This window comes from Moschus berezovskii, chromosome 9 (genome assembly GCF_049115385.1).
Source record: "Moschus berezovskii isolate FMDL1 chromosome 9, NW_MosBer_1.0, whole genome shotgun sequence".
In the NCBI taxonomy this organism is placed as follows: Eukaryota; Metazoa; Chordata; class Mammalia; order Artiodactyla; family Moschidae; genus Moschus; species Moschus berezovskii.
This window is the reverse complement of record NC_142468.1, coordinates 99,383,006-99,393,578: the sequence shown is the minus strand read 5'-3', so window position 1 is coordinate 99,393,578 and position 10,573 is coordinate 99,383,006. Positions and strand designations below refer to the sequence as shown.

The 10,573-nt window shown below is 44.2% G+C and overlaps 1 protein-coding gene across 1 annotated transcript; it reads right to left on the bottom strand.

Annotated features, from left to right (window-relative positions):
• Positions 1-9,892: 9,892 nt before the first annotated feature.
• Positions 9,893-10,345, bottom strand: LOC129563174 (seminal ribonuclease-like). The gene has a single exon (XM_088840353.1). The coding sequence runs from the start codon at positions 10,343-10,345 to the stop codon at positions 9,893-9,895; it is 453 nt and encodes a 150-aa protein (XP_088696479.1).
• Positions 10,346-10,573: the final 228 nt, after the last annotated feature.

Below are 10,573 nucleotides of genomic sequence, written 5' to 3'. Positions count from 1 at the left end.
AACGTACCCCTCTGGTGGAGGATGTTGATCGTGGCAGGGATGGAAGTGGGGGTAGTGTAGGGGTATTCTCAGTGTTTGTTGCTCAATTTTGCTGGGAACCTAAAACTGCTCCAAAATATGAAGCGTATTTAAAAGGAAATATTTTAAAAGGAGATGATGACTTTTTCAAAAATTTTGAAGACCTAAAAGACAAAGAAAGAGTATGGAAATGTAACAGAGTAAAATTGGCTAAGGAGACATATAACTAAATGTGACACTCACATCAGGCTAAAATCTGCACTAGAGGGAAGTATGCCATCAAGGATATTATTGGGCTAATTGACAAATTTGTATACAAAATAGATTGATGAAAGTATTGCATCAAGCTTAAATATACTGTTTCCAGCCAAAGCTGTCTATTTACCATTTTCTGAATTTCCTTTTGAATCATTTGCCATTTCTGCTTCCTAGGGTGCACTTGCCCATCCATTCACATCCTGTTCACCTACAAACTCCAAATAACAACCCCATGACCCTCCAAGTCTTGCCTGGCTATTTCAGCCCTGAGGGATCTCAGGAACTCACAGAACCTCATTCTGCACTGCTTATGTTCTGCTTTTGTGGCCTTGTATTTTCAGTTGTCTCCTTATATAAATTTAGTTTCCAACTAAATGGGAAGAAAACTAGCATAAAGATATGGAGTTATACTTCCTTTTACCTCATTGACCTCCCTTATGATAGATGTGCACTATAATTAATGTCTTCAACAATTATTTACCAGGCATCTATTACTCACTAGTCCTTATTAACATACAGAGATGAGGCACAGTACCTGCCCTCAAGGCACTTACAGTTAATAGGGAGAGCCAGGCTATTACAAAAAGTTTTCAAAGTGCAAGGAGCTTAAAGAAAGGAATAAGAATTGTTCCAAGGAAAGCTCGACAGAGTAGCTGACACTTAAACTGAAGCTTGGAATGTGTGTACGTGTTCACAGGTGGACAGGTCTCCCTATGATACACAGCTGAGAGACGGTGGATGGCACAGGAAAGGAATCTGTATAGCCTCCAGGTCCATGACTCGAAAATTTTGCATGATGACACGAGCCTCAGGTTGCACCCTGGAGACAGCTGAAATGCACACAAAAGAGAGGAACAGGTGGGTGACTTCAGGAGACTGAAGCCTTTGCTGGAGAAGATTCAGTGGGGGCAGGGGCAGGTTCAGGGTTTGCATCACTCAGGCAGAGCAATGAGAAGGAAGCCTTGATATTGATCAGGAACATGTAAAGGTCTGTGAGATCTGTAGGGTTCAATGAATCCATCCTGAGAACAAGTCGTCAGGCCTCTGGGCAAGCTGTACTCACTGGCCGTGCATCCAGACAGGAGGGGCACACTGCTCTCTGCACAGATAGGTTGATTCAGTTCAGTTCAGTTCAGTCGCTCAGTTATGTCCGACTCGCTGCAACCCCATGAACCGCAGCACACCAGGCTTCCCTGTCCACCACCAACTCCTGGAGTCCACCCAAACCCACGTCCATCGAGTCGATGATGCCATCCAACCATCTCATCCTCTGTCGTCCCCTTCTCCTCCTGCCCTCAATCTTTCCCAGCATCAGAGTCTTTTCCAATGAGTCAACACTTCGCATCAGGTGGCCAAAGTATTGGAGTTTCAGCTTTAGCATCAGTCCTTCCAATGAACACTCAGCACTGATCTCCTTTAGGATGGACTGCTTGGATCTCCTTGCAGTCCAAGGGACTCTCAAGAATCTTCTCCAACACCACAGTTCAAAAGCATCAATTCTTCGGCGATCAGCTTTTTTCACAATCCAACTCTTACATCCATACGTGACCACTGGAAAAACCATAGCCTTGACTAGACGGACCTTTGTTGGCAAAGTAATGTCTCTGCTTTTTAATATGCTGTCTAGGTTGGTCATAACTTTCCTTCCAAGGAGTAAGCGTCTTTTACTTTCATGGCTGCAATCACCATCTGCAGTGATTGTGGAGCCCCCAGAAATAAAGTCAGCCACTGTTTCCACTCTTTCCCCATCTATTTGCCATGAAGTGATGGGACCAGGTGCCATGATCTTAGTTTTCTGAATGTTGAGCTTTAAGCCAACTTTTTCACTCTCCTCTTTCACTTTCATCAAGAGGCTTTTTAGTTCCTCTTCATTTTCTGCCATAAGGGTGGTGTCATCTGCATATCTGAGGTTATTGATATTTCTCCCGGCAATCTTGATTCCAGCTTGTGCTTCCTCCAGCCCAGTGTTTCTCATGATATACTCTGCATATAAGCTAAATAAGCAGGGTGATATACAGCCTTGACGTACTCCTTTTCCTATTTGGAACCTAGGTTGATTAGACCACAATAAATGAGACCAATAAAGAAGGAAATTAGACTACTGAGAGAGAAAGGGGAAATCAAATGGAACTTCTTTATTCTATCGGTGATCTCTCATTGCCATTAATGTATGGGATAATTGGTTAGAGATTGGTCTACCTCTTCCCTCGTTTTGGCAAAAAGGAAAACTACATAGAAAACTGATGAAATGAGTTTCAACATCTATCCTTATTAATCCAGTAGATCAGTTCACATCCCTTCTTTGCAGCTCAATAATAATGATGCTAAATCTCTGTGCTTGCATTCTCCTTTCTTTCTCTCTCTTTTTGGCCATATAACTTGCAAGATCTTAGTCCCCTCACCATTGGTGGAAGCTGTGCATTCTGCTGTGAGACCACAGAGTCCTGAACGCTGGACTGCCAGGGAATTTCCTCTATTCTTACTATTTATAAGAAATTAACATCTGAACAGAATTTGTCATTGCTTGACATAGTCTGTTGTGTGGCTGCTGCTGGCGTTTCAATGAACACTCCTAATGACAGCTGCTGATGTTAGAAATGTTAGCATGGTTCTCCAGGGAAAGTATCACTCAACTTCTCTATCTAGTAATGAGGCTCATTACATCACTCTTTCCTCTGCAAAAGGACCTCAGAAGCTCACAGATACACTCCCAACTTTGAGGGTCCCAGTGGAGAGAGAGCTGCTCACCTGAGATTGTGCTGCTGTGCACTTGCCTAGGTCAGATCTTACAGAGCTTCTCGTTGTGAGCTGATCCCTATTTTGTTCCAATGATAGTTTACAGTCAGTATTGTCTCTTTCTTTAAGAAGTTGGAGTTTCTCTTTATCATTTTCCTGAGGTCATGCCAACCCTGTGACAGGAAATCTATTCCCTGGAGAATCCCCTGTGCTGTGTTTGTTATGTTTAAGTGTCTGTTTCCCTTTTGTTAGTAAAGATAGTTCCCAAAATGCCAAGTGGACTTTTCATCCACACTGGGGCCTGTGGGGCTTAATGTAGGAAAGAGAAAATGCGACGGAGATAAATGAAAATCTGCAGCAGAGTTCATGAACATCAAGCTTGATTTGATTAAACCTGGAAGAATTTTCTTCAGGAAAGTGTTTCTTTTGTGGGCTTTCCAGGTGGCTAAGTGGTAAAGAATCCACCTGCCAGTGCAGGAGACACAGGTTCCATCCCTGGGTCAGGAAGATTCATTGGAGAAGGAAGTGGCAACCCACTCCAGTATTCTTGCCTGGAAAATCTCATGGACAGAAGAACCTGGAGGGCTATAGTCCATGAGGTCGCAAGAGTATCTTTCATACTTCTAATGGCAAGTTTAATTCAAATGATCATTATATCTACCACCATGGGCAAGAATCCCTTAGAAGAAATGGAGTAGTCCTCAGAGTCAACAAGAGTCCAAAACGCAGTACTTGGGTGCAATCTCAAAAAAGAGTGATCTCTGTTCGTTTCCAAGGCAAAACATTCAATATCACAGTAATCCAAGTCTATGCCCCAACCACTAATGCTAAAGAAGCTGAAGTTGAACCACTAAACCATGTGGGTATGACCTAAATCAAATCCCTTACGATTATACAGTGGAAGTGAGAAATAGATCCAAGGGATTAGATCTGATAGAGTGCCTGAAGAACTATGGACAGAGGTTTGTAACATTGTACATGAGGCGGTGATCAAGACCATTCCCAAGAAGAAATGCAAAAAGGCAAAATGGTTGTCCAAGTAGGCCTTACAAATAGCTGAGAATAGAAGAGAAATGAAAGGCAAAGGAGAAAAGGAAAGATATATCCATCTGAATCCAGAGCTCCAAGAATAGCAAGGAGAGATAAGGAAGCCTTCTTAAATGAAGAATGCAAAGAAATACAGCATAATATAGAATAGGAAATACTGGAGATCTCTTCAAGAAAATTAGAGATAGCAAAGGAACATCTCATGCAAAGATGGGTACAATAAAGGACAGAAACAGTATGAACCTAACAGAAGCAGAAGACGTTAAAAAGAGGTGGCAAGAATACACAGAAGAACTGTACAAAAAAGATCTAATGACCCAGATAACCACGATGGTGTGATCACTCACCTAGAGCCAGACATCCTGGAATGCAAAGTTAAGTGGGCATTAGGAAATGTCACTACAAACATAGCTAGTAGAGGTAATGGAATTCCAGCTGAGCTATTTTAAATCCTATTTTAAAAGAGGATGCTGTTAAAGTGCGGCACTCAATATGCCAGCAAATTTGGAAAAGTCAGCAGTGGCCACAGGACTGGAAAAAGTAAGTTTTCATTCTAATCCCAAAGAAGGGCAATGCCAAAGAATGTTCAAACTACTGCACAAATGCACTCATTTCACACACTAGCAAAGTAATGCTCAAAATTCTCCAAGCGAGACTTCAACAGACGTGAACTGAGAACTTTCAGATGTTCAAGCTGATTTAGAAAAGGCAGAAGAATGAGAGTTCAAATTGCCAACATCTGTTGGATCATAGAAAAAGCGAGAGAATGCCAGAAGAACGTTTACTTCTTCTTCATTGACTACGCTAAAGCCTTTGACTGTGTAGATCACAAAAAACTGTGGAATATTCTTAATGAGATGGGAATATCAGACCATCTGACCTGCCTCCTGAGAAACCTGTATGCAGGTCAAGAAGCAACAGTTAGAACTGGACATGGAACAACAGACTGGGTCCAAATGGGAAAGGAGTCTATCAAGGCTGTATATTGTCACCTTGTTTATTTAACTTATATGCAGAGTATGTCATGAGAAATGTTGGACTGGATGAAGCACAAGCTGGAATCAAAATTGCCAAGAGAAATATCAATAACCTCAGATAATGCAGATGACACCACCCTATGGCAGAAAGTGAAGAGGAACTAAGAGCCTCTTGATGAAAGTGAAAGGGGAGAGTGAAAAAGTTGGCTTAAAACTCAACATTCAGAAAACTAAGATCATGGCATCTGGTCCCATCACTTCATGGCAAATAAGTGGGAAAACAATGGAAGCTGTGACAGACTTTATTTTCTTGGGCTCCAAAATTACTGCAGATGGTGACTACAGCCATGAAATTAAAAGACAGTTGCTTCTTGGAAGAAAAGTTATGACAAACCTAGACAACATATTTAAAAGCAGAGACATTACTGACAAAGGTCCATCTAGTCAAAACTATGGTTTTCCAGTAGTCATGTATGGATGTGAGAGTCAGACCATAAAGAAAGTTGAGCGCTGAAGAATTTATGCTTTTGAACTGTGGTGTTGGAGAAGACTTGAGAGTCCCTTGGTCAGCAAGGAGATCCAACCAGTCAAACCTAAAGGAAATCAGTCCTGAATATTCATTGGAAGGACTGATGCTGAAGCTGAAGCTCCAATAATTTGGCTACCTGTTCGAAGAACTGACTCCTTCGAAAAGATCCTGATGCTGGGGAAGATTGAAGGCAGGAGGAGAAGGGGACAACAGAGGATGAGATGGTTGGATGGCGTCACTGACTCAATGTTCATGAGTTTGAGCAAGCTCCAGGAATTGGTGACGGACAGAGAAGCCTGGCATGCTGCGGTCCATGGGGTCATAAAAAGTCAGGCACGACTTAGGGATTGAACTGAACTGATAACCTCTAACAATAAATATGCTTAAAATGTTGTTAGGTTTTATGTGTGTGTGTGTGTGTGTACTGTATATATATACATATATTTGTTACTTGGCATATGGGATCTTAGTCTCACGACAAAGGATCAAACCTGTGTTCCCTCGCAGTATGGAGTCTTAGTCACTGTTCGTGACTAAGCATGCTAAGTCAGTGGAGTCCCATACTTCGAAACCTTATAGAATGTAGCTGCCAGGCTCCTCTGTCCGTCGGATTCTCCAGGCAGGAATGGGTTGCCCACTAGAGTGGGTTGCCATGGCCTCTTCCAGGGAATCTTCCTGACCCAGGGATGGACCCAGGAGGGTTCGATATGACATCTCTGAGTCTACCCCCATAGACTTGTTGGTTCTTTACCACCAGCGCCACCTGTAACCCTAGGGAAGTCCCTAGTATTAGAATTATATTTTCACTTGTTGGTTTCTAAGTAATTGACCAAATTTTAGTTTGTTCTTTTTAATATTTACTTGTTTGTTTGGCGGTGTCAAGTCCTTACTTCTGGCATTCAAGATCTTCATTGCCGCACATAGACTCTCTAGTTGCAGTATGTGGGCTTAGCTGTCCCCAGCATGTGGGATTTTAGTTCCTCAACAAGGGATTGAACTTATATCCCCTGCATTACAAGTGATATCCTTAACCACTGGGCAACCAAGGTTCTCCGTGACTAAACTTAAAAAATCATATTTGTTTTACTTTTTTTTCCCCTTTCTTTTAAAGCATGGAGCTAGTCTTTCCAAGGCATTTGGGATCTTCCCAGATCAAGGATCGAACCCATGCCTCCTGGCTTGGCAGGCGGATTCTTTACCACTGAGCCACCAGTGAAGCCTTGTTTTATAATTTTTTATTGAATTTTTTTAAACTAACAGTCTTATGTTAGTTTCTGGTGTACAACAAAGTGATTCAGTTGCATATATATGCATACTTACATATATTCTTTCTCATATTCTTTTCCATTATGGTTTTTTACAGGATATTGAATATGGTTCCCTGAGCTTAATAGTAGGACCTTGATGTTTATTTCATATATAGTAGTTTATATCTGCTAATCCCAAACTCTTAACTTATTCCTTCCCCAACCCCTTTCACCACAAGTTTGTTTTCTATGTCTGTGAGTCTGTTTCTGTTTTGTATTATATTTTCTATTCCGCTGTTTTATAGTTTTTATGCATCAAGAATCAAACAGGAAGGCATCCCCTTGCCTGCTCGCCCCCGGATTGCTGGTATCTGCATACAGAGGCCCTTGCGGCTATGGAACTTTAGGGAGAGGCTTTTTGGACATGGAATGCTCACTGGCATCAGAGAATAGATGCACATCAAGAAAGAAGGTTCTCACAAATTTTCACATGGGCTAACTTCTTCCTTCAGCAGCTTCACTCACAAGCCCCCTCAGTTCAGACTCTTCCCATCGTTCCAACAATCTGCCTCTCAGAAGAAGCATGAGACTTCTATGAGGAAAAGAATGGGAGTAAGCTCTGACATTTATACTAGAAAAGGAAGGCTACAGGAATTTTCTTCCTGCTTTTTTGTAGGTCTTTGTGCCATCAAGGTAAATGGCATGACATTTCCATGACTATTTGAAAGCTTCTATCTGGCAAGGCTCTGTGACCTATGGGCACCATCAGTTCTGTTCAGAACTGTGTGTCTTCCCGATTTTCAACCCCGAAAGAGCAACCCACTCCAGTATTTTGCCTGGTGAATTCTATGGACAGAGGAGGCTGGCAGGCTACAATCCATGGGGTCACAAAGAGTCAGACACAACTAAGCGACTAACACACACACACACACACACACACTCACACACACACACACACACACACGTCACTATCAGGACAATAAGAAGTGGAAGAAGTGAAGGTCAAAGGGAGAAGTGGCTTTATTTCCTTTCAGTTCAGTTCAGTTCAGTCGCTCAGTCATGTCCGACTCTTTGCGACCCCATGAATCACAGCACGCCAGGCCTCCCTGTCCATCACCAACTCCCGGAGTTCACTCAAACTCATGTCCATCGAGTCAGCGATGCCATCCAGCCATCTCATTCTCTGTCGTCCCCTTCTCCTCCCGCCCCCAATCCCTCCCAGCATCAGAGTCTTTTCCAGTGAGTCAACTCGTCGCATGAGGTGGCCAAAGTATTGGAGTTTCAGCTTTAGCATCAGTCCTTCCAATGAACACCCAGGATTGAAGAGGTTAGTACTCCTTTATTTGTGGGGCAGCAGTGGTCTCTCCACAGGGGAGAAACCTCTGGTTTTTGTTGTTGTTTGGCTTTTTTGGTCCCACCATATGGCCTCTTAGTTCCCCAACCAGGAAGGGAACACTGCCCCCTGCAGTGAAAAGGTGGAGCCCAAAGATGGAGGCTCACATGGTCCCCTGGCCCAGAACATGCAGGGACCCAGTAGCCAGAGCTGGTGACTCTACAGAGTAGATGCAGCAAAACTCCAAGTGAGTGTTTGAACCTCCACTAAAGTGCTCTCTTAGCTCTAGCTCAGGAGGATTAATGAGGAACTTCCGGTTTGGAAGCAAGAGTTAGATGAACTTACAGAAAATTCTATTTAAAGAAAATAGATCTAGAAACAGTTTCCCTTTTTTTCCCTCCTCCATCCTCACTGTAAGGAGACCCCTAATACCACTGAATCAGCTGTCTGCCCCTCACACCACAGACTCCAAGGTTGAGCACTCACTTTACCGAAAAACACACAATCGATTCCACTATTTATAAATGTAGTACACACAATGACAGAACTGGTTAAATTGGTTGGCAGTAGGATCTTTCTCTACTTCTATGACCTTGTCTAGAGCCAGATGCAAGTGTGCACAGAGGATCATATGAAATGATTACACACTGACAGAAGCCAGGTCTATTCTTTTCAATGATGTAAGCAAGGGTTGTGGAGAACTGAGTAGCCTCACAGACAGGTACACTCGGAACCTGTGAGAGCTACCAACAACTCAGGTAGAGAAAGCTATGACTCCACAGCTTTCCGTGAAGGTGGGAGACTGGGGGATTTCCCCCTTGTAGCAGACTCCAGTAGTGGAAGGAGCAACTACTGAGTGGCCAGGACACCCAGGGTCTGGTCTCAGCCAGACACTGACTAACAGATGCCAGGAGCAGGTCACTTAACCTCTCTAAGACTCAGGGTGCCCTCCTGTAAAAGGCAGGGGTTTCATTAGGGCAGGGATGGCCAATGGATGACACAAACACCTTCACCTCCCTCAAGCCTTTGTTGGAGACTACTGTTCCATCACATCACTGTTTAGGCATTTTTCTACAGCAATCTAGGCAGGCATTTCCACTTAGCGTTGGTCCACAAGCTGAAATCTACTTATCTTCCCCTCATTTGGTGATCTCTGAAGTTCCTTCTAGCTCTGAAAGGAGAGTTCCAAGTTTCCAAGTAAGAGGGAAGCATCTTTCTGATTTGGCAATAGCTCCTCAAAAAAGGAAAATGGGGACATCCCTGGTGGCACTGCCTGTCAATGCAGGGGATATGAGTTTGATAACTGGGTCAGGAAGATTCCACATGCCCTGGAGCATCTAAGCCTATGCACCACAACCACTGAAGCCCTCATGCATGGGGACAGCATCAGTAATTCAGGTGGTTGCAAGTGTGTTTTACTGAAAGCAGCTGATTTGGTTAACATGGGTCCCATATTACAACCCACTCCTCATCCCCCCAAACTACACAGGAGCAAGCCTCAGGCCAGGGGAGCATGTGTATGTTGGATAAGAGCCCTACCTAGCTTGAGTTAGTGCCCTCATGCCAGGGAAACATGGATGTGTGTGTGTGTGTGTGTGTGTGTGTGTGTGTGTGTGTGTTGGGGGTTGCAGGGATAAAAGCCTTAACTAACTTGAGCTATTGCCCCCAGGGCAAGGAAACATGAGGGAGAGGCAGGTGCCTTTGTGATGAAGTGATGCATCTCACTGCTCTGGCCTCAGGTGGAGACCTACACTGAAGCATCAAAGTGGACTGGCAGGTACGGTTTTCCTTCACAAGCCACTATGATGTGTTTCTCCGCCCGGGTGGTCTTGTAGGCACAGTTGGGGTACTTGGAGCTGCTGGGCTCACAGCAGTCTGTGATGCTCATGGTGGAGTAGCTCTGGTAGCAGTTGGTCTGCCCATTCTTGCAGGCGACTTTCTTCTGGGAGCGCATGGCCTTGACATCGGCCAGGGACTCGTGAACAAAGGTGTTCACTGGCTTGCATTTCCCCTGGGTCATCTTCCGGCAGAACATCATCAGGTTGCAGTAGTTGGAGTTGCTGCTGGGGGAGCTGCCAGAGTCCATGTGCTGCCGTTCGAACTTGGCGGCTGCAGATACTTTGCCCAGGAAAGGCTGGACCCGCACCAGCAGCAGCACCAGGACCAGCAGTGGCAACACAGCTAGAGACTTCAGAGCCATGATGACCTCACTGCCCTGGAGGAATCTGAATGAGAAAAGGGGCAGAGGAGGAAAAGCATCGCCTTAGAAAGGGAACCCCAGCTCCCACCTGTAGCCTCCCTGGCTGACAGTCTCCCTGCCGGTCAACCAGAAAGATGTCCCTGTTCCTAAGAGCTTTTCTAGGTAAGGAGACATTCACATATACTCTTCCAACAAACATCTGACTCCCACTCCCTGCAGAGGGGTCGT